Source organism: Sebastes umbrosus, chromosome 15 (genome assembly GCF_015220745.1).
Source record: "Sebastes umbrosus isolate fSebUmb1 chromosome 15, fSebUmb1.pri, whole genome shotgun sequence".
In the NCBI taxonomy this organism is placed as follows: Eukaryota; Metazoa; Chordata; class Actinopteri; order Perciformes; family Sebastidae; genus Sebastes; species Sebastes umbrosus.
This window is the reverse complement of record NC_051283.1, coordinates 16,496,247-16,519,097: the sequence shown is the minus strand read 5'-3', so window position 1 is coordinate 16,519,097 and position 22,851 is coordinate 16,496,247. Positions and strand designations below refer to the sequence as shown.

The following is a 22,851-nucleotide window of genomic DNA, read 5'->3' as shown; positions in this document are numbered from 1 at the left end:
TGATGTTGCGACCCTCACTGAGGGCAGGTGCGGTTCAGAAGTAGAGCGGGTCGCCCACCAGTCGGAAGGTCGGGAGTTCGATCCCCGGCTTCTCCAGTCCAAATGTCAGATTGTCCTTATACTTAACGCCAAATTGCACCCGAAGGCTGTGCCTGTGTGAATGAGTATGTAGTGTGTGTGAATGGGTGAATGCTGACATGTAGTGTAAAGCGTTTTGAGTGGTTGGAAGATTAGAAAGGCGCTATATAAATGCCATTTAAAGTCCATTTACCAAAAAAATGCAAGTCCATTAAGTGATGGAATCAGGTGCTTTGCTGTTATTGCACAAACACCTGCATCAGGAAAAGAGAAAAGGTCCTTTAATAATCTCATCACCTCGATGGGGAGGCGGAGCAGCTTTTAAAAACCAACCAACATCATTAAACTCTATTTATTGCAGTAGGTGATATTGCGCAGTGTGCAAATATGACGCATCACAATCGATGATACTGAAGTCATTCAGCATGGACGGTTTCTATAACTGGTCTATAATATGGTTGTATGCATATATAAGGACATTTTTAAGTGTTTAATAATGCACAGTATTTGTCAATAATTATAAGTTCACCTATGAAGACAGATTTTATATTATTACAACAACAACAACACCAGTGTTTTACTATATTCTAGTCATTCATTACCTGCTTATACAGCAGCCTCCACTTATGGCTGCCCACAAGAGGAGTTGTAGTTACTGACATTTATAAACACTTAAATCTATTTACAACTAAAGTATAGTGTTATAAACATTTATTCAATGTTTATGCACAGCTTACAGATGCTAAATCGAGGGACTTAAATTAAACTATTGCCCCTTTCTCTTAAAAAAAAATCCAAAGTTTTTCCCTAAGTTGGTCCTGAAGTTCTTTGGCACGCAGCAAACACACCTTGTACTCTCCATTTGCACTTTCTTTGTCCATTTGCAGTTAAACAGTCTATTATTGGCATTAACTTTCTATGTTAGTAAAGTAAAAAGCAACATTTTGGCAGCAGTGTTGTTGCTAGCAGCCAGTGCATCAGCAGTGTCCAACCAGACTGTACCGTGACAAAGACCTCTTGGCTGCAGGCAAAATAGGACAAATAGGAAGAATATTAATTTGAGGGGAGAAATGGCTGCATATTCTTGAATATGATAATATAACAATTATAGTAACATTTGAATTCCAGGCAACCATATTCATAAAAAAAAACTAAAAGAGCTTTGGTTAGTATGAGGCAATCAGAACTGCTGTCTTTAATTTAGAAACGAAGCCAAGGTTACCATCTGGGTTATGACTGGACATTTACAGTGGTTGTTTTTACGTCACGTGGAGCGTACAAGAAAATATCTCCTAAATGGGTTTGAACTCTTCCTTTTTGGCATCGCTGGCGTCAACCTCCCTGTCCAACCAGCTGAGCTAATCACCCACTATGCACCTCTCCATATCTGCTCGTCTAAAGGCCATTACTGCCGTTCAGAATTTCACAGAGGGGCTCGTGAAAACTCTGCTCGCTGCTTTTCAAATGATTTCCTACAAATTACTGTGGCGCCAAGATGCCTTTCATCTTCTCATCTCTTTGCCCTTTGTGCTCTTGATGTGTTTTTCTCCCCCTGCCACTCTCCAAATCTGTCATCCTGGCTTTTTTTCTACTTCCCCTCATTCATTCTTTAAATACCTCCATCCTTGTGGCATTTCTCTAAAAACCTGCAGTTTGCTTCTCCTGCTTTCCCACAGTCCTTGAGACTAGAAACCAAAAATTACATTTGATTAACTGCGGTACAGTATACATGGCACTTCTTGGGTCTCTTCTAAAACCACTTTCAACATTTCCTATTATATGATATTTGTCACGTAATCTTTTGCAGTCCTAATAACAGTAATTACCGTCAGACAGCGGAGACAAGCTGAGAATGACATACGACTAATGCATGTATGAAAACAGTTGGTGGCACACAGGATAATGTGTTTGTGTGAAATCTCTTATCAGACAGACACTGTATCAGTGTGTTTCTCTCCCTGTCTCTGTGCCCGCTAAAACAGTTGGTTTGGCTGGTAACCTGGGCATCGGCAGAACACGATGCCACCCGCTGACATTCAAAACACCACCAATCACCGATCAGAAAATCTAAATAGTTATTATTATTTAATATACAACATATGACATTGCTTACTGTTCTGACAGATATTTCAGTGCATAAATGTAAATGATTTAATCCCTGGAGTAATCACAACACAGTTATTTGATACAGTGTTTTCATGATAAACTTTTACGGTCTTCCTTGACGAAAAAAAATGTATTGTGGACTTTTTTCCCCCAGTGATTTCCATTTTCTCTCCCTCTGCGCTATCCTCAGTGGCTTTGCCTCTGCTCATTTTTCATCACAGTCATTTTCTCAGCTTTTTTCAAAATACTACAACATCAATTCCTGCCACAAAGTCTGACGCTCCCCCCAAAATACCTATCTTTTGTCCTCATCTCTCTCTCTCTCCTTCTTTCACCATGGGGGAATCTCCTGTGTTGTAATTGCCAGCATGTGTGATGGAGTGTTTCTGTCAGTGTATGCCCGATAACTCATCTATATCTATATATACAGGCACACAAATACACACTTTTACACACAAACAATCCCTGTACATATGTGTGCTCACAGAATGTGCAAACGTTGGCACCCACATACTGTATATGCCCGCTCACACACGCACTGTGTGAAGTAGCTGCAGGTGACAATGAGGGAGCTCTCCATTTCCTGCCTCTCTTGTCGGTCTATCTCTCCCTGCTCTCCACCAGGCCAGAGGCCATCATATAGAAAGAGTGAGATCCATATCTAGAAACAAGCCCCGGTAGCTGTGATGGGGGAAACAGGAATGCAGGATGCTCTATATGGCTGTCTTTGTTGTTTTTTCATTTTCACTTTTAAATGGCACATGGAGGAGAATGACATAATTCAATGAGGGTTTAGCAAGCAGTAATTTAAAAAAAAAAAACACATCATATATTTGAGGTTTTTGAGTTTGTTTTCCCTCCTTCCAGGCTGCCCATGGTTTTTAATTAATTCAATAAAGTATGAAAATCAACAGTTTTATTTTTGCACTAAAGTACATCATCGTTGCATAGTAACTACAGGCTCAGGAGTCAACGGCTGAACCGCATCCCATTCTCAAGCTTTTGTTACGGCATCAAAGAATCAAACTTGGAAGACAAACTAGTCAAACATGGACATTGTCAAAAAGATAATGTACATTTTGATTTGATTATTCAGGAGCCAACTCTCACGTTTCAGATGTCATGGCTTTCCACCCAGAAAAAATGTATGAATGTAATTTGCAAGGTATTTAGTTTGCAAATGCCTTTTTTTTACTTTTGGCGAGTCATTTGTACACCAGGTAGTCTGTACTGAGTCCGATGTAAACTTATCTGTGTAAAATATGCTACGCTCATAGCTAGTGACGTGGAATAAAAAGTGAGAAAGACCGCTAATGGCGGGCGGGAGGGGAGGTGGATGGGTCCAATAAACACAGGACTTTCAATCAAGAGCACGGTGTTCGAGACCAGTGTTTTGTTTTGTAAGCACCGTTAGTGACGTTTGTCACATGTTTTCCATACTTATGTTACATTGTTTCCGTACGTATTTTACTTAGTTCAAATACTTTTTTATTTTAAGCCCAACCATGTTTTCCTTAAACCTAACTAAGTGGTTTTGTTGCCTAAACCTAACTGCGTACTAGAGCTGTCCCGAAAACCATTTTTTGGGCTTCAAAGCTTCCTTAGAAATATTCGAAGGTATTCGAAGCTTCGCGGAGCAGTGCGGCGCGGCAGGCTGACACGTTCTTCTGTTTGTCTGTCTCCAACTACCCCGTTTCAGTGCCTGGGACAGCGCCACTACTGCACTAAACACACGCACCTCTACACACAATAAACAGTGATATCTGTCTGAGAATATCTAACAATAATTAATGTTGAATATGAATAATGTTGTGGGATTATTCCTTATTTCATGGGCTATTTTGGTAGACATATAGTGATTTGTAGGTTGAATACCTTAGTAGCGGTTAAAGTTTCAAAACTTCAACGCGTTCGCGTCATCCCTTCTGCATACGTTACCGTAGTTTTCGTGCGTGGCATACAAATGACACGTGAAAAGCCTAAAATGCGTCCTAATGACACGAAGAATGTCAGTGTAATTCTGTGTCATTCATACGCCTTCCAATGAGATCGGGTTGTTCCACTAGTGCATTCATGTAACAAGCTGGGAGATTTTTTATTACATGAATTAAGCATAGCAAATGGGCTAAAACAAAAGAATGAAGAAGAAAAAAATAACTTTTGTTTGTTCCTATCTTTGTGAACCATGGAATTTGCTTCTCTGGACACCCATATTGATAGAAAAACACATCTGATAATCAGATAGTTTGTCCCTAATCTTTACCTTCATCTCTCCACCTTTCCTTAGCTCTTCCCGATGTGTTCCCTCACCCTCCCCTCTGCTCTCCAGTTATCTCTTCATTTGCGAATTTCTTCTTTCCTTCACTTATCTCTTTGAGGAAACAGGATTGACAGCATCTATTTCTCTTACCTCTCCACGCCATCGTTTGTACATTCCCTCCATCTATCCTGCTCTCCCTTTATTATTCCATTCATTTCAGCTTTCATCTTTCCATCCATACTTCTTGCTCCTGTCTTCTCTCCATCCCACCCTCCATTTCTCTCATTCCTCTTCCCTCCATCACTCCCGTCATCATCTCATCTCCCTCCATCCCTCCATAGAGAATCTGCCAGTACTGTGCCCTCCCAGAGTGATCCCGTTAGAGGGCTAATGCTGTGAAAAATGACAGTGAACCACCTCTTTTACCGCCATCACCACCGCTTTGGGGCCGCCTACAGCCCTGTTGCCTGGCAACTCCCCAGACAGCTTCCCTCCAAACGGCGCTGTCTGCTCTGCTGCGATAGAGACCCGAGCCTAATAAGCATTATATCTCATTTTGTCTTATCATTTTGTTGTTAGTGACACAAGTTTGCTCGTGGCTGCGACTATGCAAAGAGCACTGATGCAGAATGTGCCTCTCATATTGAATGAACAAAATGATTTGCAACAAGTGTGACTTCTCTGAGCATTGTTGTTTAAATAACAGATTGCTCAGCCGAACACATAAATATACATAAATGACGAAGATGCAGTAAAGCCGTTCAGTAGAAAAGAGCTGAGGTGTTCTCTGACCCCTTGAAGATTTCATTTACATCCAGGGCCTATAATAAACCATTCTGCATGTTAGTCGAGACTCATTTGCCCTCTAACTTCAGTAACAGACAAATACAGTAATGTTACAATACTGTATGTAACAGAATGAAAAGTGCTTGTCTATTTAAAACCAAGCTGATATCTGACCTGTTCCTTCAGATCTTTGCACTGAGTAAAGCATAAATGAGTGGAGAAACATAATAAACAGATGCTTCTTCCACTCAGGGACACAAGCAGCCAATATGGTTTGGAAATGATGCCTTCACGGTCACCAGAAAAGCCTAAAGTGAGATGGCAATCAATTCAGACCTTTTAAAAGTGCAATGAAAATGTTACTATGTCCGACCAAGTATGAAAAGTATAAAAGCCATCGCATTAAAGGTGCTAAATGTGACATCCAGAGAATTAGTGTAGCAGAAAACAACTATTTGCTATGTAAAGATATAGAGGAGTAATGTCTACCTGAGCAGAGAATGAAGTCACTCTCTCTCTGTGTGTGTTGTAATCCAAGTTCCTCCGTGTTTTGTTGCCCGGGTCGGCTGCGAGTGCCTTTTAGTGCATGTTTATTCAGGTGAGCGTGCCCCACTGGCTAGCTTACAGCCACCACTCTGCACAGCGCTCATACGGCGGTTACAGCTGATAATGCCATCCCGACAGACGGCGTCGTAGCGTCTGGTTCCCCCTCAGGTTTAGCTATAATAGCACTTTCGCCTTTGTTTGCACTGTTAGCACTGTTAGCTAAGAGCCGCCGGCTTGCCGTCACCATGTTGAGAGCCGTTGAGAGGCAATAGAAATGCTCCCAATCTCATATTTAGCACCTTTAACAGACAGATGAATCAACAATGTTACACATTCCATGTTTGAACGGGGCTTTTCCCTCCATAAATGTATGGAAGACAGTGGGAGTGAGACCTATCTTTGTAGAGCCTCATCTTCCACGCTACACCACAGCTACTACAGTCCAAAGTGGCCAGCAACTTGCAGAATCATCGTCTTTATTGTTTACATAAAATATAAAACTATTACTTCCTGTAACCAGAGATGGCTCATGCCATTGGCTACTGCCCAGACACTTGGCCAAACCAGGGCATCTTATGCATAACTCATGATTTTCTCTTAGCTCAGTCCCAAGACATCTCTAAGTTCAAAAATAGGTTGAAAAATATTTTTTTCATGAAGAACTTACCTGTAGCTGTACGATGAAAATGCCATGTTTGAGTCTCAGGATCCCTTTTCTGCACTGTGTCAACTAATTGTGGTTCCTTGTAAAAAAAAAAAAAAAGCCTGTCTGTGCGTCATCTCCTGCCCCACTTTCCTGCGTTTCCACCTCCTTGATGGCTTTTAAAGCAGAAACCCAGCTCTACCAGTCCTTCAAGTTAACAATAATCCAATACTTGAGTCTCAGAATATTCACAGGTATGAGTGACATGAGTCACGCCGTTGCCATGGGAACTCTCGGAAGGGGTTACAAGAGCGCTTTGACAAAGTGTGTGAACTCGCTGCCACCGAAGCAATCCTCGCTCTTTAATGTGTTTCTGTTTTGAGACATCAGAGGTTATGAGGATTGTCGGCAGATGGTGGAAAAGTTGACTCTACTTCTGAGTTGTAGGGGGTTCCGCCTGCTACGTTGTCATTGCGGTGTCTTTTTTGCAAACGCCGTGTGATGTGTAACTGCATACGTAATCCTTTGCGGGATTGAATGTTGAAAGCGAAAGACAGCGAGTGCAAGCAAGATGAGGAACACTGTGTGAAAGTTGTATTTCCAAGGCAGAGACATGGGAATTAAAGCTAGAGAACTGTACTATAATACAACACTTCAAGGATATATAGAAATGATACGGTATGGGCCCATTTCTGTTCATCTCTGTTGGGTGAATCACCACTTTTTAAGCACCAATTTCCCATTTTAAGTGATCATTCTATAGAGAACCACTAATTTAAATCCATCAAGGTCATAGAGGAAAGCATGAATAGCTGCAATTTACATTAATGGGAGCTGAATGGAGACTATGGGGGTCAAAGTGACTAGTGGAAGTGGATTTTGCAGCCCCTAGAGGGATGTGTATGTGTAGGTGTGTATTTATTAATGATGAGGGCATTCACATGAGACACATAAAGCAGAGTGCACACTCAGTGCAGTATGTGTAAGAACCAAAACAAAGCTAATATTTCCGTGCATTCCCTTTCGTCATCTCTCCTCATCTTGCTTTCTGCCTTAAAGGACTTTGCTTATGAAGTGAATTTCTGCAAATCACTATAATGCAGATGCCCGTACACACATACACACAAGCACCATCTGCTGAGCCATTAGACATATCTTACTGTAAATAAGCCTGAAGAGACACACACACACACACACCTAGTGAGCAGCATGGCATTAAGCCCAGCCTTGCCCCAGGTGTCTCAGCGTTGATATATTGGTGTGGCCTCAGATGAATCCATGCAGGGCAAACTAATGCTCTTATTAAAGGCTTTTTAAAGCTCTGCCTAACAGAGAGAGTGAGAAAAGAGAGAGGAGAGGTGACGTGTTTTTAGCGTATTAATATCCACCTTAGGTGCTAATTTGCCCCGTAAGTCACACGTGTCGCCAGCTGCTGTGAAAGACAAGTGGAAATGAAAATGAAAACCAAAGAAATAGAGAGACGGGGGGGGGCAGGATGGAGAGATAGTGTGACAGAGACTGAGTGAGAAACAAGAATGAAAGGAGGAGGTGTAAATCACATTAATGAATAAGCTTCATTAGTCGTGCCCATTAGCGTCCTAAGCACGGATTAATTTAACTTCAGCCGACTTTGGAGAAGCCCAGTGGCCATGATGGGACTCAGTTTGATTACACACCTGGATGTGTGATCACTGACACCCTTCATTCTGACCAGCATGTGGACTGTCTGTGTACCTTTTGCCCCTGAGTGTGAAATTAAAACACCTGCAAAGATGAAAAACTAACGTGGAAACATTTCCCTATGAGGATTTCTTCCTTTTTTCAGCTGGTTTTCTCTGTTGGTTTTTATTGCTTCTCAAGGAAATGCTGCCTGTTTTGCTGTTACTGTACACTTGACACTGTTCATCTGGCTAATTTGTTTTTCCAAAATAATTAAAGTACTTTTTGGAGGTTTGTGCTAAATTCTCTTCCTGTCTCTGTGTTTGTGTTGTCAACAGGCGGACCCCCAAGGCCGAGACATGGCCATCCGTCCTTTCTTGGAGCACTGTGAGAACACCCACATGACCATTTGGCTGGGCATCGTTTATGCCTACAAGGGACTGCTAATGGTGAGAGAGTCCAGACACACATAAACGCACACTATGAATGTACTGCACAAATGTATCCGCTGACTCTTAACAGCCTTATAAATGCACATTAATGAGGCTTGATGCCTTTTATATAACGCCATTTCTGAAATGTGTGCTAATAATAAACCTTGACTATCTATTTTAAAGGTTCTCTATACGATATTCAGAGCATTAAAATAGCAGCAAACAACTATTTGTTATGTAAAGATTAAGTGGAGTAATGTCTACCTGAGCAGAGAATGAAGTCAATGTGGGTAGCAGAGAAATATCCTAGAAGGAGGTGTGTGTTTGGATTTCAGCTGGCAAAAAAACATTTTTGCTTTCTTTTCGAGAGTTATATGAGAAGGGGGACACCACTCCCATGTCAAGTCAATTTCATTTGTATAGTCCAAAATCACAAATTACAAAGTTGCCGCAAAGGGTTTTACAATATGGACACCTTCCTTACTGAACCCTCTGTTCAAAAACTCCAGAAAACACCCCTTTAACATGGAAAAAAAGGAACAAACCTCAGGATGGACAACATAGGAGGGATTCCTCTTCCAGGATGGACAGACATGCAATAGATGTCGTGTGTACAGAGTAGACACAAATAACAATATTAAGATTACAATATGGAGAATTAAGATAACGATATGAAGTACATAGATAGATTAGAAACATACATGAAGAATATGGATCATGGAAAAAGTTAAGCAATTTCCAAGTGCAGTCAAAACAGGAAGGACATGAACTTGTGATGCAGACGTCCTCTCTACCACAAAGACCTGGAAAGAGGACAGACTACACATGCATAGAAGAGGAGGAGGACACTGGCCAGAAATAGTCTGACACATAACCTCTGTAAAACCACAAATTGTTGTTTACACACTTCTTTTTTTATGCCTCTGCGCCAGCGACTGGCCAGAGGCATTATATTTTTGGGGTTGTTCGTCCGTCTGGTCCGTTCACATGAGTGTGATATTTCATGAACGCCGGGAGGGAATTTCTTCAAATTTGGCACAAATGTCCATTTTGGCTCAAGGATGAACTGATGAGATCATGGTGGTCAAAGGTCAAGGTCACTGTGACATCACAAAACATGTTTTTTGCCATAACTCAATAATTAACTATGACAATTTCACACAAATGTCTAATAGGGTGAAATGATGAAGTGATGACAATTTCAATAGAAATTGATGTAAACTGCAACTTGACTGGTTGGTGGAGGCATACATACATACATAAAGTACATAGGAAAAAATGGCTCAGACCCAGAGGGTTAAACAAACAAGATATAGCATGTTAATTGGTGAGCTTTAGAGGTGCTGGTAGGTGGATTTCATTACCTTTGGACAGAGCTAGGCTAGCAGTTTCTCCCTGCTTCCAGTCTTTATGCTAAGCTAAGCCAACCGGCTGCTGGCTCCAGCTTCATATTAAACAGACAGATCTAACGCTTGGTAAGAAAGTGAATGTCCGGTATTTCCCAAAAGGTCAAACTGTTGCTTTAAATTGTGGTGGTCACAGTTTAGTTTTGTGGCTTAACTGGCCTTCGCTCTTTCTCCTACTCATCTAATGCAAATAGACATTACAAGGCAGTCCTCTAAGCATTACTATGGGCTATATCTGAGCATGTTCCCGAGACACAGGGTTCTAAACAAACTATAACATACATTAAACATTTTACGTTTCCCCACCGCACTGTGTGTTTTAAAACCTCCGTGAAGCAGGAGCAACTGTAAATTATACAAAACCTCACTATATTTATGGTGAGGAGAAGGTGTGAGATCGAGCAGTAAATCACCTTTAGGAGATTGCAGAGGACGCTGAATAAAAAATACTACCGAAAAATGTCAAAGACAGAGAGATGGAAGGAGTGAGAAAATTGTAGGGTAACAAGTAGGAGGGGCTTTGATTTAAAATAATAAGAAGACGGCAACAAAGAAGTGGAGCTGCAGGAAAAGTTTGTATCAAGTGATTGACAGGAGCCCACATCTGTATGAGGCATAGAGAGGGACAGCACAGCAAAAAGAAGCATTAAGGCTTGAGTCACATACATACATGCGCACATCACCATCACTTCACATTCACACGCTCACACACCTGAGATCCACTAATCCTTGATGACTGCTCCTGTAAATCTGCTGCTTGTCATTCCTCTAACTCTCATTTAGACAGGCCACTTTACACAGCACACAGTGAATTATTCAGCAGGCTGTGCATGCGGCTGCGACTCAAATATTCCACCAAACAAACACTCTAAATAAACATTTCACAAGCATGAAACCATAGGCTTCTTTAGAAAGATGTCTTTAGATTATCTTTCTCCTTTTTAAGGCTCCATAAACATAATGAAGTCAATTTTTGTTTGATTTTTTTAAGCTAAATCAATTAAGATTAAATGTTTTTTCACAACCTGCACTCCATTTATATAGAACAATAGAGAGCACTGAACAGCAACACATAATAAGATTGAATGAGTCCTGCTTTATTCTGATGTTTAGACTGTTTCAAATAGTGAGGATGACCAACTCTGTTGTCTAACCATGTCCCCAGAGAAGCGAATTCAGACTTTCTATAACCAAAATCAAATACTGCCATCAGTTTCTTTCTGAAATGTCTGTGTGCCCTTCTCTCAAACATCTTTTATTACATTTCCTCTCTTTTCCCTGACAGTTGTTTGGCTGTTTCTTGGCATGGGAGACCAGGAACGTGAGCATCCCTGCTCTCAATGACAGCAAATACATCGGGATGAGTGTTTACAACGTGGGCATCATGTGCATTATCGGTGCCGCCGTGTCTTTTCTGACAAGGGACCAACCCAATGTCCAGTTCTGCATTGTGGCACTGGTGATCATCTTTTGCAGCACCATCACGCTCTGTCTGGTTTTCGTTCCCAAGGTCAGTTTGTTTTGAGTGTGTGAATGAGGAGTAGAGTGTGTGTGTATGAGCACAGGTGGATAACTCTGCGTTGCCAAAAACTAGAGTGCTTAATTATCACCACATTCACACACCACACTTCAGTAAGTCCTGGAACCTAAATATGCAGCGTAAACAGTTATGTGTAGCATGTGATTATATCCAAGAGTGCAGCTGTGACTAATACCCATAACCCCTCTTTCAGTTAATCACCATGAGAACCAACCCAGACGCAGCCACCCAGAACCGGAGGTTAAAGTTCACCCAGAACCAGAAGAAGGAAGACTCCAAAACCTCCACCTCAGTCACCAGCGTTAACCAGGCTAACACTTCACGACTGGACGGGCTTCAAACTGATAACCACCGCCTCCGCATGAGGATAACAGAGGTCCGAGCCCATGAATACACATTCATGTTGTTCTTTTTTGCTAATGATCATCATTTTTACAAGACAGGACGACGGTGCAGTGGTAGGGTTTTTAATGGTACAATGTGTCGGATTTTGCGACATCTAGTGGTGTGGTTGCAGATTGCAACCAACTGAGTACCTCTCACTCCTCCCTTTGACTGCGGTAACGTGAGCCGTCGAGTGCAAAACCGTGGTAACGCCGTTCGCCTTGCTCAGAGGTCATCCATACCATAATAGCACTACTTTAGGAGCAACAGAAGTCAAACGGCGATTGGCGGTACCACGGTTTTGCACTCTGCGGCTCATTTTATCGCAGTTTCACAAGAGTGTCAGACAACTACAGTGGCCTTCAGGTAACGTGAAAACGTGAAAGTCTCTCTCTAGAGCCAGTGTTTGGTTTGTTCGTTATGGGCTACTGTAGAAGCATGGCAGAGCAACATGGTGAATTCCGTGAAGAGTAGATATGAAGGGCTCAACAAAATCAGGCATCAAAAAAATCTAAAACAGCTAACAAAATCACAATGATTCTTAGTTTCAGGTGATTATACACTAATGAAAACATAGTTATGAATATTATATTCCATTTCAGCTGATAAATCCCCCGAAATGTTGCATACTGTTCCTTTGATGCAACAACGGGATAAGGAGAGGCTTTTAAATGTAATTGAAGAAACAGTAATTGAGCACAAGTTCTACAAGAGAAGGAAGAAAAAGCAAATCATTGAACTCCATTGACCTTGAAAAGTTAAAAAAAGCTCTCCTGTAGCAAGTTAATGTTGAAATACCATTTTAATAATTCTTAATAGAATGATTGTTAGTTGTTAAAAGCAACTGTGATCACTCCAAGAGATTGTGTTGTCACTGAGCGGGCCACGCTCTCTGATTCATTTCTTAAAAAATGTTCTGACATTGGGTGACATTTGAAAAAATCCCCTGGCTATCACCTTGGCTTTCTATCAGATCTCTCAGAGGTGAATTACCACTGTTGTCATTGCTTTTGTTCGTGATTGTGGCAAATGAGGAGCTACTCAGACACCCTTGGAGGACAAGTAAAGTCATTATGTCTTTTGTAGACAGCAGTCTTTTCCATTATTCACTGTGTTTTGATAAAGAAGTAGTTGTCATCCTTAGATCCACACTGGGTGGTATTTGGCTGATTACCATGTAGCCTACTTGAGCTTGGTTGCTCAGACAGTTCAGGTTTTGAATCATAATGTACTTACTCTACTTTATCATTTATTTTACCCACTTTTAAAAACAAAACAAAACAACATGAACTAATGATTTCTTTGTTTTTCTGTTTAAAAGTTGGACAAGGAGCTGGAAGAAGTGACCATGCAGCTGCAGGACACCCCAGAGAAAACTCCCTACATCAAACAGAACCACTACCCGGACGCCAACAACATCCTCAGCATACGCAACTTCACAGACGGCAAAGGTGAGAAATTAGCCGTATGTTTCCATGTAGCCCTTCGTCATACTATCTATCATAGTGTTGTTAAGGTATCTGTGTGACCCCCATCCATTTTAGGCATTCAGTAAATAGAAAGTTGGGAAATGTTTCACCTCATAGAAAAATGACACACGCCGATAAAAAAGAGTTGAAGAGGCTCTTTAGACTCTTCAATTAATTTCATGCGCAAAAAGTGACAAAAGGTGAAAAAATATGTCCAAAAAGTGAATGTTTCGCTCAGAGGACAATCAATAATGTGCTGACGATGGCCTCTTCTACTTTATAAGTCAGTGTGTGGGCTTTGGACTGTTGATTGTGGTTGTAAGCACCTGAAACATTTTTAAAGCCTGGATTCAAGAGCACAAACCCTTTTAGGATTGTTTGAATTACTTTACGTGATATCAGACAGAGTTTTCAACTTGTTATGCTGAATTCACACCAGGCAGCGGTGAAGTGCAGCTCACCGCAATCATTACATTCTCCTGCGGCCGGGAGGCATGTTCATGTGTTTCAGGTGGGAGTAAATTCTTTGTGACATAGGTCAACATCTCATAGGAGTCACAGGATCTGTTTTAATGATTGGCTGTGGAAGTTAAAGTTAAACTTTTCCCAACTTTTTTACCTAAAACTTTTAGTTTGGCCGCACTTCGCCGCAGAATGAAATGGCTGCAGCTGCCTCACCTCGGGAGCGGCCGCCGCACCTTTTCATAGACATTGCATGGCAGCTCGCCGCAGGCCGCACTTTACCGCTGCTCAGGTGTGAATTTGGCGTAATACTCTACTTTCCATTTCAGACAATGCAACCCTTGTAAAATCCAAGATAGCGTATCATTTCTTCCTCACTCGCTGACTGGAGCCGCTCAGCTGGGTTGTGCTCAGTGCTGCTACTCGTGGCTGAAAACTAGATTGCAGCAGTCTGTATAGACTGAGATTCAACCAAGAATGAGCAGCTCAGTATAATGCAATTCAGTCCTGTCTCACTTCAAGTCAGTGGGATTCAGTCTGATGCAATTTAATACAAAGTAAAGTGTACCACTGCAATGAGGTTTTGTGCATATTCTTCTGTTTCACTGTAGAGATATAAATATATAGAGATGTGTATGTTACGTTTGCATATTCAGTGGCTTTTGTAAAGTTTTATTACTGCTGCTTTTAGAGCAGCAACTTGAATGAATATTGAGATGTTTTTCTCCACTGCTGGAGCTCCTGTCAGCTGCAGGTGAAGAAGAGACACGAGTTCTCTGTCTGACAGCAAGTCTGTGACGTCTCTCAGGATGAGTCATGAGATTAGCTACAGTACCTGCATACTCCACTGCTGCTTAGCGAGTTTTACACAAACTGTAGTCACACTTATCATGTCTCCCACCTTTAGTGGGTCCACACTTGATTTTGCACCTAATTATTTGGTGTTTGCTGTGTGTTGAACAACGTACTTGAGTAGAGAGAAGATTAAAGAAGGGAGGAGGGGGGATGAGACAAGTATACTGTAAGTGCTAAAATATAAAGACACGTGTCATATCCGTTTTTTCCAGCAGAGAGAGCCTGTGTCGTTTACCCTCCCAACGTCTGGCCGATACAGGCTGTTTGAATTGATGCAGCTGTGTCTTAGACATTATGAAGCCGGGGTCCTCAAATTGAATCAGTGAATCGTTACACCCCAGCAGCATCGCTTTGCATTAGGCACCATATTAACAGGCGCAGGCTGATGGTGATGGTGATGGTGATGTGATGTACTGCAGCCAGTTCCAGCACGTCTGATGATGCACACGCCAGCACAAAGCCGCTCTCAGGGGTGTCTAATGGATCTGTCTGAGTTCGGGAAGGTAAAAGAGTAAAACAGCTGCGCTCCTTCTGCGGATTGGGAGCCGAGCGTGTTGGAATTGTTTGAGAAGTTCCTCATCTGTGAAAGTTCATAGTTATGCAATGAACTGATGGCAGTTAGTCAGTACATTCACAAAGCAACGTGTCTAATGCTTCTTCTTTGTGTTTTGGTTTGTTCTCCACTTCTCTTCTGTTTCTCTTTCTTCTCTGCCTCTCATCTTTTGTGTGCTCACACACATAAATGCACAACACCCTCCTGTTTTGGCCTTGTTAGGTACTCTTACAAGGATAGATCTGAAATATAAAATGAGTCTGTGTTGTTGCACAATCGGTTGATGGAGCGGCTCAGTATCTTTTTATGGAACACAGAGAGCTAGAAGGCAGTGCCAAGACTATTTTGATCAGTAGATAATTAGTAAATGAGCTACCATCTGTCAGATTTCTGATTGTCTTATATTTACACTACATCATATTTATTAGTCATTAGATTTATTTAATGATTTATTTATTTTTTACCATGTATCAGGGTCCAAATGTGCCTGTGAAAATTTATAGATCTTGGATTATAGGGATGCACCGATCAGACTTTTTCAGTCCCGATACCGATACTAATACCTGGGCTTTGGGTATCGACCGATACCAAGTACTGATCCAGTACCAGTGTTTAATTAATAAGCTGTATGCCTCACTGTGTGGAAGTGACTGGGATCATTCTTACATGTGTAAGGCAACATCAGGCTTGACATAAACATTGTTTTCTAAACTTTGTAAAACAAAATGTGACCAATAAGTACATATATACATCTATTTAATTGTTATTTATTATTAAAGTAATAAACCATACACCAGCAACTTGGTAAAAAAATCTTCAAAATTAACAGAAATTACAATTCAGGTGAGAACCTTTTTAATGCAGCAACAAATTGGTCAAAACAGGAATTAAAAGTCCAGTATATACAGTAATGTATATAATATAAACATAGAATTTAATTGAATACATTGGCCCAATTGTCACCGATATCCGATCCAGCTGTTTGAGTCATTGCATCCTTATTGGATTATATTTCCATTCATCAAAAAATCATGAAAGAAAAGAAAATGTGTTATACAACCTGAAAATAATTAGTTAGCATAATTTAAGCAAACACATTCTCACATGTTCCATTTTGTTGAGAGTAATCTCTCCAAAGTACTGGCAGCTGCTGGCGGCTGATATCAGGCTCTCTTTAGTGAAGTAAAATTCAAATTGTGCTCGTAGAAATAAATCTATTTCTGAATCTTTGTGTCTTGGCTAGGTTGTCAGGAGAGAACAGAGACAAATATAGCCAGAGATATTTTTATAGAAAGAAAAATGTGACCTATTATATCTGTCTGCAGGTCTTCTATAAATTAGTGTCAAATTATTAAATACATATTTACAAACCTATGTTGGGTAAAGAAATAAATACTTGCACCTGTCCTCTTGCCACCAGTTGGAGTTAGTACCAACACAGTGCATGGGAAATGGGTAATTTTTCAATTGGGGAAAAAAATAGAAAAATACAGAAAGCTGATTTTGGCAGCGGAGAACACTTCCAAGATAAACTTCACTTCACTTCTCTGAAAGGATTAGACAGCCATCAACTGCTTATTTCACATCAGCAGAATAAACATGCAGATGCTAGGAGAGCAATGATCCTTTTAATGAGTGAATATTGTTAAATAATCCAGTTTTCTGCTTGGGGCATAGGGATCTGGTACAATGAAGTAACAGAAATGGGCTGTGGTATTCCTTAAAGAGGCGTATTCCTGCTCCTGTCATCAAGTAATGTTTCAAACCGACAGACAGAAGTAAAACTTAGTAGAGCTTTATACTAGCTCTCTCAAAGCCAGAATCTCATATAAAGCGATAGACTGACCTTCCTATTACTTCAAAAATGTATTAGAGTCCAGGTTGTTGAAGTCTTAAGTGAAGTGAAGTGAAGTGCACGATAATAATGATCTTGTGAGGGGAGAAAAAGAGTTCATCACATTAGGTGCTGCTCACAAACGTCAATCTGACACACATTATGGAAATAAAATCACAGGTCATTAAGCCGCCGTTAAAGATCACCAGCATATAAACTTTTCCCAGCATCAATCTGCTTGTGCTTGGCAGTCATCATCATCGTCATCATCATCGCCGGCATCGCTAACTGCAGTCATCAGTATTCATCATAAGAGAGCTGGTCTAAATGTATTGGGGTCCGTGAATGAGAGGCTGTTATAAGAGTAGAACGCTGTGTCAACAGCGATTACGCTCACTGAGAAGCAACACTCCACCTCTCTCTCTCTCTCTTTCTCTCTCTCTCTTTCTCTCTCTCTCTCTCTCTCTGGCTGTCTTCATGATGGAGAACACCAGTGGATGACAGTTAAGGTGTAGTTTTCTGACAGATTGGCTGCTGAGACCAAATTTTAAGCTGAAAAGTCGGAGGTTATTGTTATTGATTAAAGCGGCGTTAGGCAGAATGATTTTGGCATCATTGGGCAAAAAATCCATAATAACCTTTTAGCATCTTGTAATTCAAGTGTTCTGAGAGAAAACTAGACTTCTGCACCTCCTCATGGCTCTGTTTTCACGCTTTAAAATATCTAGCCCATAACGGAAGACTTTGACCAATCACAGGTCATTTCAGAGAGAGAGCGTTCCTATTGGCTGTTGATTCAACGGAGGCAGCTGTCAATCACTCGCGAACTCTGAAAAAATCTTCAAACTAGGCAACGCTGATCAAATATGAATCAATATTCTGTTACTGTAATGCCTATTTCTCGCCTCAAATGTTTCCAGAAACATCTTGTAGTGTACTGTTTAGCTGTAAAATGAGAAAGTTTGCTCCAGCCGGTGGGCGGTGCTTGGTATTTCCTCAACTTATCTCAACATGGCAAACTTTCTAATTTTACAGCTAAACAGTACACTACAAGATGTTTCTGGAAATATTTGAGGAGAGAAATAGGCATTACAGTTACAGAATACTGATTCATATTTGATCAGCGCTGCCTAGTTTGACCGTTTGATCGGAGTTTGCGAATGATTGACAGCTGCTCAGAGACGGCAAGCTCCAGCTCAGCCTCCGGTCTGTGAAATCTTGCAGATGCCATTAGGAGCACCGGAGGATACAGAGGAAATGATTTCGCTCCAATCTTGCCTACTGCTGCTTTAACAGTCATCGCAGTAATTTTTTTATATTTTGGACAGTTTGTGCAGATGTACTGTTTAGCCATTAACTGCCAGATCAGCTAATCTTAGTCAACCCAGGACACAGGTAAAGCTTAGGGCTCACAACTTCAATTTAATTTAAGTAAAATATCACATTTTTTGTATTGTTTTACGGTCTGCACCCTCAATAAATGTGAAACTATAATATACAGATGTTGAAGTTTACCAGGTTCATTTACATTATTGATTCTTGTTCCCTACATTTACACATTCAGAAGTCTTTTTGTACTGTAAAGTTCTTTGGCTGGCCCTGGGGTCTATTGACATCTGAAAAGAAAACCTCAACAACAACCTAATACCTTCTTTGTGGCATGAACACATATTCTGAATCCATAATGGAGTGTATAAATATCCGTGTCTGTGCTTTTAACACAGCTCTGAGAGCTACAAGGTTATGCTTTCTTCAAAATGCAAAGAGGACTAGTCTGCTAGAAAATAATTCAGCGAGCTCAGATGTCCAATCGGGGCACGGAGAGCTGTGATCAGTGAATCGGGTCAGCAAGTGCCGAGAAATCTGGGACAACTGGAGAGAAAACTCTGTAGGGGGGTAAAAAAGATCATCCCATTACTCTCCAGGTACAGGTCTGAAAACTGATAATGTTGTTTACTACAATTCTTAATATGTTTCAACCTCATCTGCCCTTGCAACATCCGGAGCGGAGAATACAGAAATCATGTTGGGAAGCCTTTTGCTCCGTCCCCTCCGTCTTCCTCTCTGGATTCTTTCTGTTTTTCTTTCTTACTTTAATGCTTTCTTTCTCTTCCATTTCTACTGTTTTCATTTGTGCCACACTGGTGTCAGTTTTATTTTTTTACTTGTGCTTGAAATATCACCATGCATATGTGATGTAATACATTATGCAATCTGTTTTCTTTTTGGAAATGGGAACTGACTAGTTCACAGTCAGGTGACAGACATGGATGACATATTTTCAGGTCATTATTAAAATAAGTTTGTGGTGTGAATATCTGCATTGATATAAACCTTCTCAAACCAGGAAATACATTCATTTGGTAGGTACATATTGACATGCCATGCATTAACAGATTTGTATTGCCTTTTGCATGGCCTCAGGATCAAAATAAGTGCATAAACAACAAGAAGCACCTTCATGGCTACCTCACCTACTAAACATTTAAAGAAACAAATGTGGGTTCACGCTCAGGTATTAGGGCCAAAGGCTGGTCAGAAACTCCCCTTAAAGGAATACTTCACCTACAAAATTATCATTTGTATATCAATTACTCACCCAGTGTTACCTTGAATCCTTGAAGAATGCCTCCGCGGTGAACAAAGTCTCACAAAATGGAGAAAAGTAAAGTAGACAGGGGCCACGTTTTAACCACAGTAAAACTATATCAAAACATCTGTTTACAAACTCTCACACAACTCATGCAGTATAAGCAAGTCTTATTTATCCAGTCATATGCTCACTACTTCCCAAACACATGCGTCGTCACTAAAACTTTACTATTTAAGGCTCAAGTCAGTTTTATTTGTGAAGCCCAATATCACAAATCACAAGTTTGCCTCAGGGGGCTTCACAATCTGTACAGGATACGACACCGTCTGTCCTTTACAGTAAGACCCTCTCATCGGATGAGAAAAAAACCCTTTTAACAGGGAAAAAAATGGAAGAAACTTCAGGAAGAGCAACTGAGGAACGATCCCTCTTCCAGGATGGACAGACGTGCAATAGATGTCATATGTACAGAGTAACAACATAATGACATTACAACATAGACAATCATTATGAAAAAAAATGTTACATATAGTGTGAACATAAATGAAGAGATGGATCCAGGAGGATGTTAAGCAGCTTCCGGGTGTCACCAAAATAATAGAGCCTGAGCAACATGACCTCCTCTCCACCATGTAACCTAGAGAGAGGATAAGATTTTCGTTTTTAGTTCCCAGCAGCTTTGGTAATGTAAATGTATGATTTCCATGCCAATAAGCCCAAGAGTTATTATTTTTTGAGAGTTAGCAAACGGATGTTTTGATATAGTTTTGCTGCTGTGAAATGCAGCCCCCCTTTACTTCAATTCATCAAGGATTTACTCCTCAATTCACCGCGGAGGCATGCGACTGCGAGAGACAAAGTTATCTTAAAGAATTCAAGGTAACACGGGGTGAGTAATTGATATATTAATGGTCATTGTGTGGGTGAAGAATTCGTTTAATAAAGTCATGTCTCAGGTACCTGGCACGTGCAACTTACAACACCTGAGCAGTTAAGTATGACAGCCCATTTGACACAACCTATTTTTTACGATACCTACATGTGTTTTAATGCAGATGGAGAGAAGTCGATACTGAAGAACCACCTGGAGCAGAAGCCTCAGGCGCAGTGGGGCTCCATGGATCCTTCCAGAATAAACAGAGGTCCCCTGGAGGATATCAACTCGCCCGAACAGTGAGCTCTCCTATTTCTTCAGCACCTCTACCCCCGTGTCCCCCTCTCCCTCCCCTCCGTCTTGTCAGCTTTTTCATCAGACTAAACGTCACACGTATCGCAACCACCAGCAGCTCTCAGACGGTTGCTCTGGCAACAGAGCCCTGCGAAAGCATGGACCGGTTCTGTACTTTTCTCTCCCACGCACATCAACATACATATAAACACATAGAGTGTATATATATTCTCCCACCACGCAGCATAATATACTCACAGTCAAACACATACAAACACATGTGTGCACATATATGCATACGTAGATATTGCAGCTGATTGATTTGTTGTCCCAACTTGCAAAAGAAGATGACACTCATGCGACAAAAGCTGATCTACATTCACTTACTATTCATAAGGAAGCGAAGCTGAGGGATGTTGACTTCATCAATGGGGGGACACTTCATGCATCATTGAGAGCTCTGCCTCCCACGCTTGTTTAACTAGACCCAGGAGAAGAATGCACAACGTAGAGGGACAGATGGATGGAGACGAGAGAGACATGCAGACAACGGGGGTAAAATATTGAAGAGAGGGCAGTTATAGAGAGAAGTTGGATTAAGAGAGAAGGATGTTTAGATAGGAAAGAGAGGCAGAGATAAGGAGGAGGAGAGAAAGAAAGAGGTAGAGACTCACAGAGGCTTATGTAACCAGTGATTTACAGTTCGCATTGGAAGCAGCTCTGAAAATAGACAGGGAGGAGAACAGAAGTAAAGGAACACTCGGAGCTATTCCCATGCCGCATAAATGTTTGATCACATGGAGGGAAGAGAGATGAAGAGGCAGCGGAGAGAAAGAGAAGAGAAAGGAGAGACAAATATAAAGAAGTGAGAAATGAGAGTAAAGGTATAGGCGGACGAATGGTAACACTTTGTGACATGACGAATGCTAGCGAAAGTCACACGCCTAGGTGCATGTTGTTAAATGTAGTGTCTGTGTCATATATGATAAAAAACGTTTCCTTCATGAGCAAGATTGTGTTTCCATCACAAAAAGGATAACTGACTAGGCCTGAGGACCATTAATATTTCAAAGTTCACCTAATTAAGACATTTTTCTAGGTCTATTACTGAATGAGCTTGGATTTCATACCCCCCCCCCTTTAATTTTTTACATAACTGGCATTTGGTTATGTAATTTTCTTGCAAACGGCTGGCAGTGGCGCTAGTACTGGCGAGGTAGGGTGCGAACTGTCACAGCAGGCGGAAGCATGAAATGTTCTTTTTGTCAGATGATCCCAGAAGCTGAGAGGCACGGTGGATTAGGGGTTTAGTAAGGAGAAGTGAAGAAGGGAAAGAGGGTGCTAAAGAATACAGGAAAAAACAATTAGAAGAATTGCTGAGGGCTTGTATGAACTATACTTTGCCTGTCTGTTGTGATCCATATTTTCTATGTTACTGTACAATTTTATCACCGTACTGTAGCTGGGTGTAATACTTCATTTAAACAATGCCGAACAAAAATTGTGAAAATCTTAATCACCTTAATCCGGGCTGTGGTAGAAATCCACCAAACCGTTGTCCCTTGTGTCTTTCCCTTGTGCCTTTGTCAGTACTTAGCAACGCATGAAATAAACTGGAGGTGAGTGTTTAGTATTGATAAGCAGCGGGTTTGTTGGCGCAGAGTTTGACTACTTTATATACGGTATGGTATTGTAATTTATAGTTAACAATAGATACATAATCTTTTATCATTTTATCTCATGCAGTGAGTGTAAAATCTAACCTGGTATCCAGAATGATTACATTCATATTGGATTTTGCAGCACTTTTACATGAAAGTGTTTGGTGCCAATGCAGGAAGTTTTATGCTCTTTATGTAGTTGGACGGAAAGTACTGTTTGGCCCTGTTCAGACCTGGTATTAACATGCGTCTTGGGTGATCCGATCACAAGTGGACAGCTCTAAATACAGGTGTGAACACACTCAAGACGCATTGAGGATGCATTGAGATCCGATCACTCAGACCACATTAAGAGGTGGTCCGGGCCACATGCGGCCACATTCTTTTAGCAGTGTGAACGCAAATGTGTCCTGG

The 22,851-nt window shown here is 41.0% G+C and overlaps 1 protein-coding gene across 1 annotated transcript in view; it reads left to right on the top strand.

The window, feature by feature from the left end:
* Positions 1-22,851, top strand: part of gabbr2 (gamma-aminobutyric acid (GABA) B receptor, 2) — a 210,646-nt gene that overhangs the window by 183,554 nt on the left and 4,241 nt on the right. The window contains exons 14-18 of the mRNA XM_037794380.1: positions 8,417-8,527; positions 11,204-11,428; positions 11,652-11,834; positions 13,164-13,293; positions 20,664-20,781. Coding sequence (XP_037650308.1) covers positions 8,417-8,527; positions 11,204-11,428; positions 11,652-11,834; positions 13,164-13,293; positions 20,664-20,781 — 767 coding nt within the window. The remainder of the gene's footprint in view (positions 1-8,416; positions 8,528-11,203; positions 11,429-11,651; positions 11,835-13,163; positions 13,294-20,663; positions 20,782-22,851) is intronic.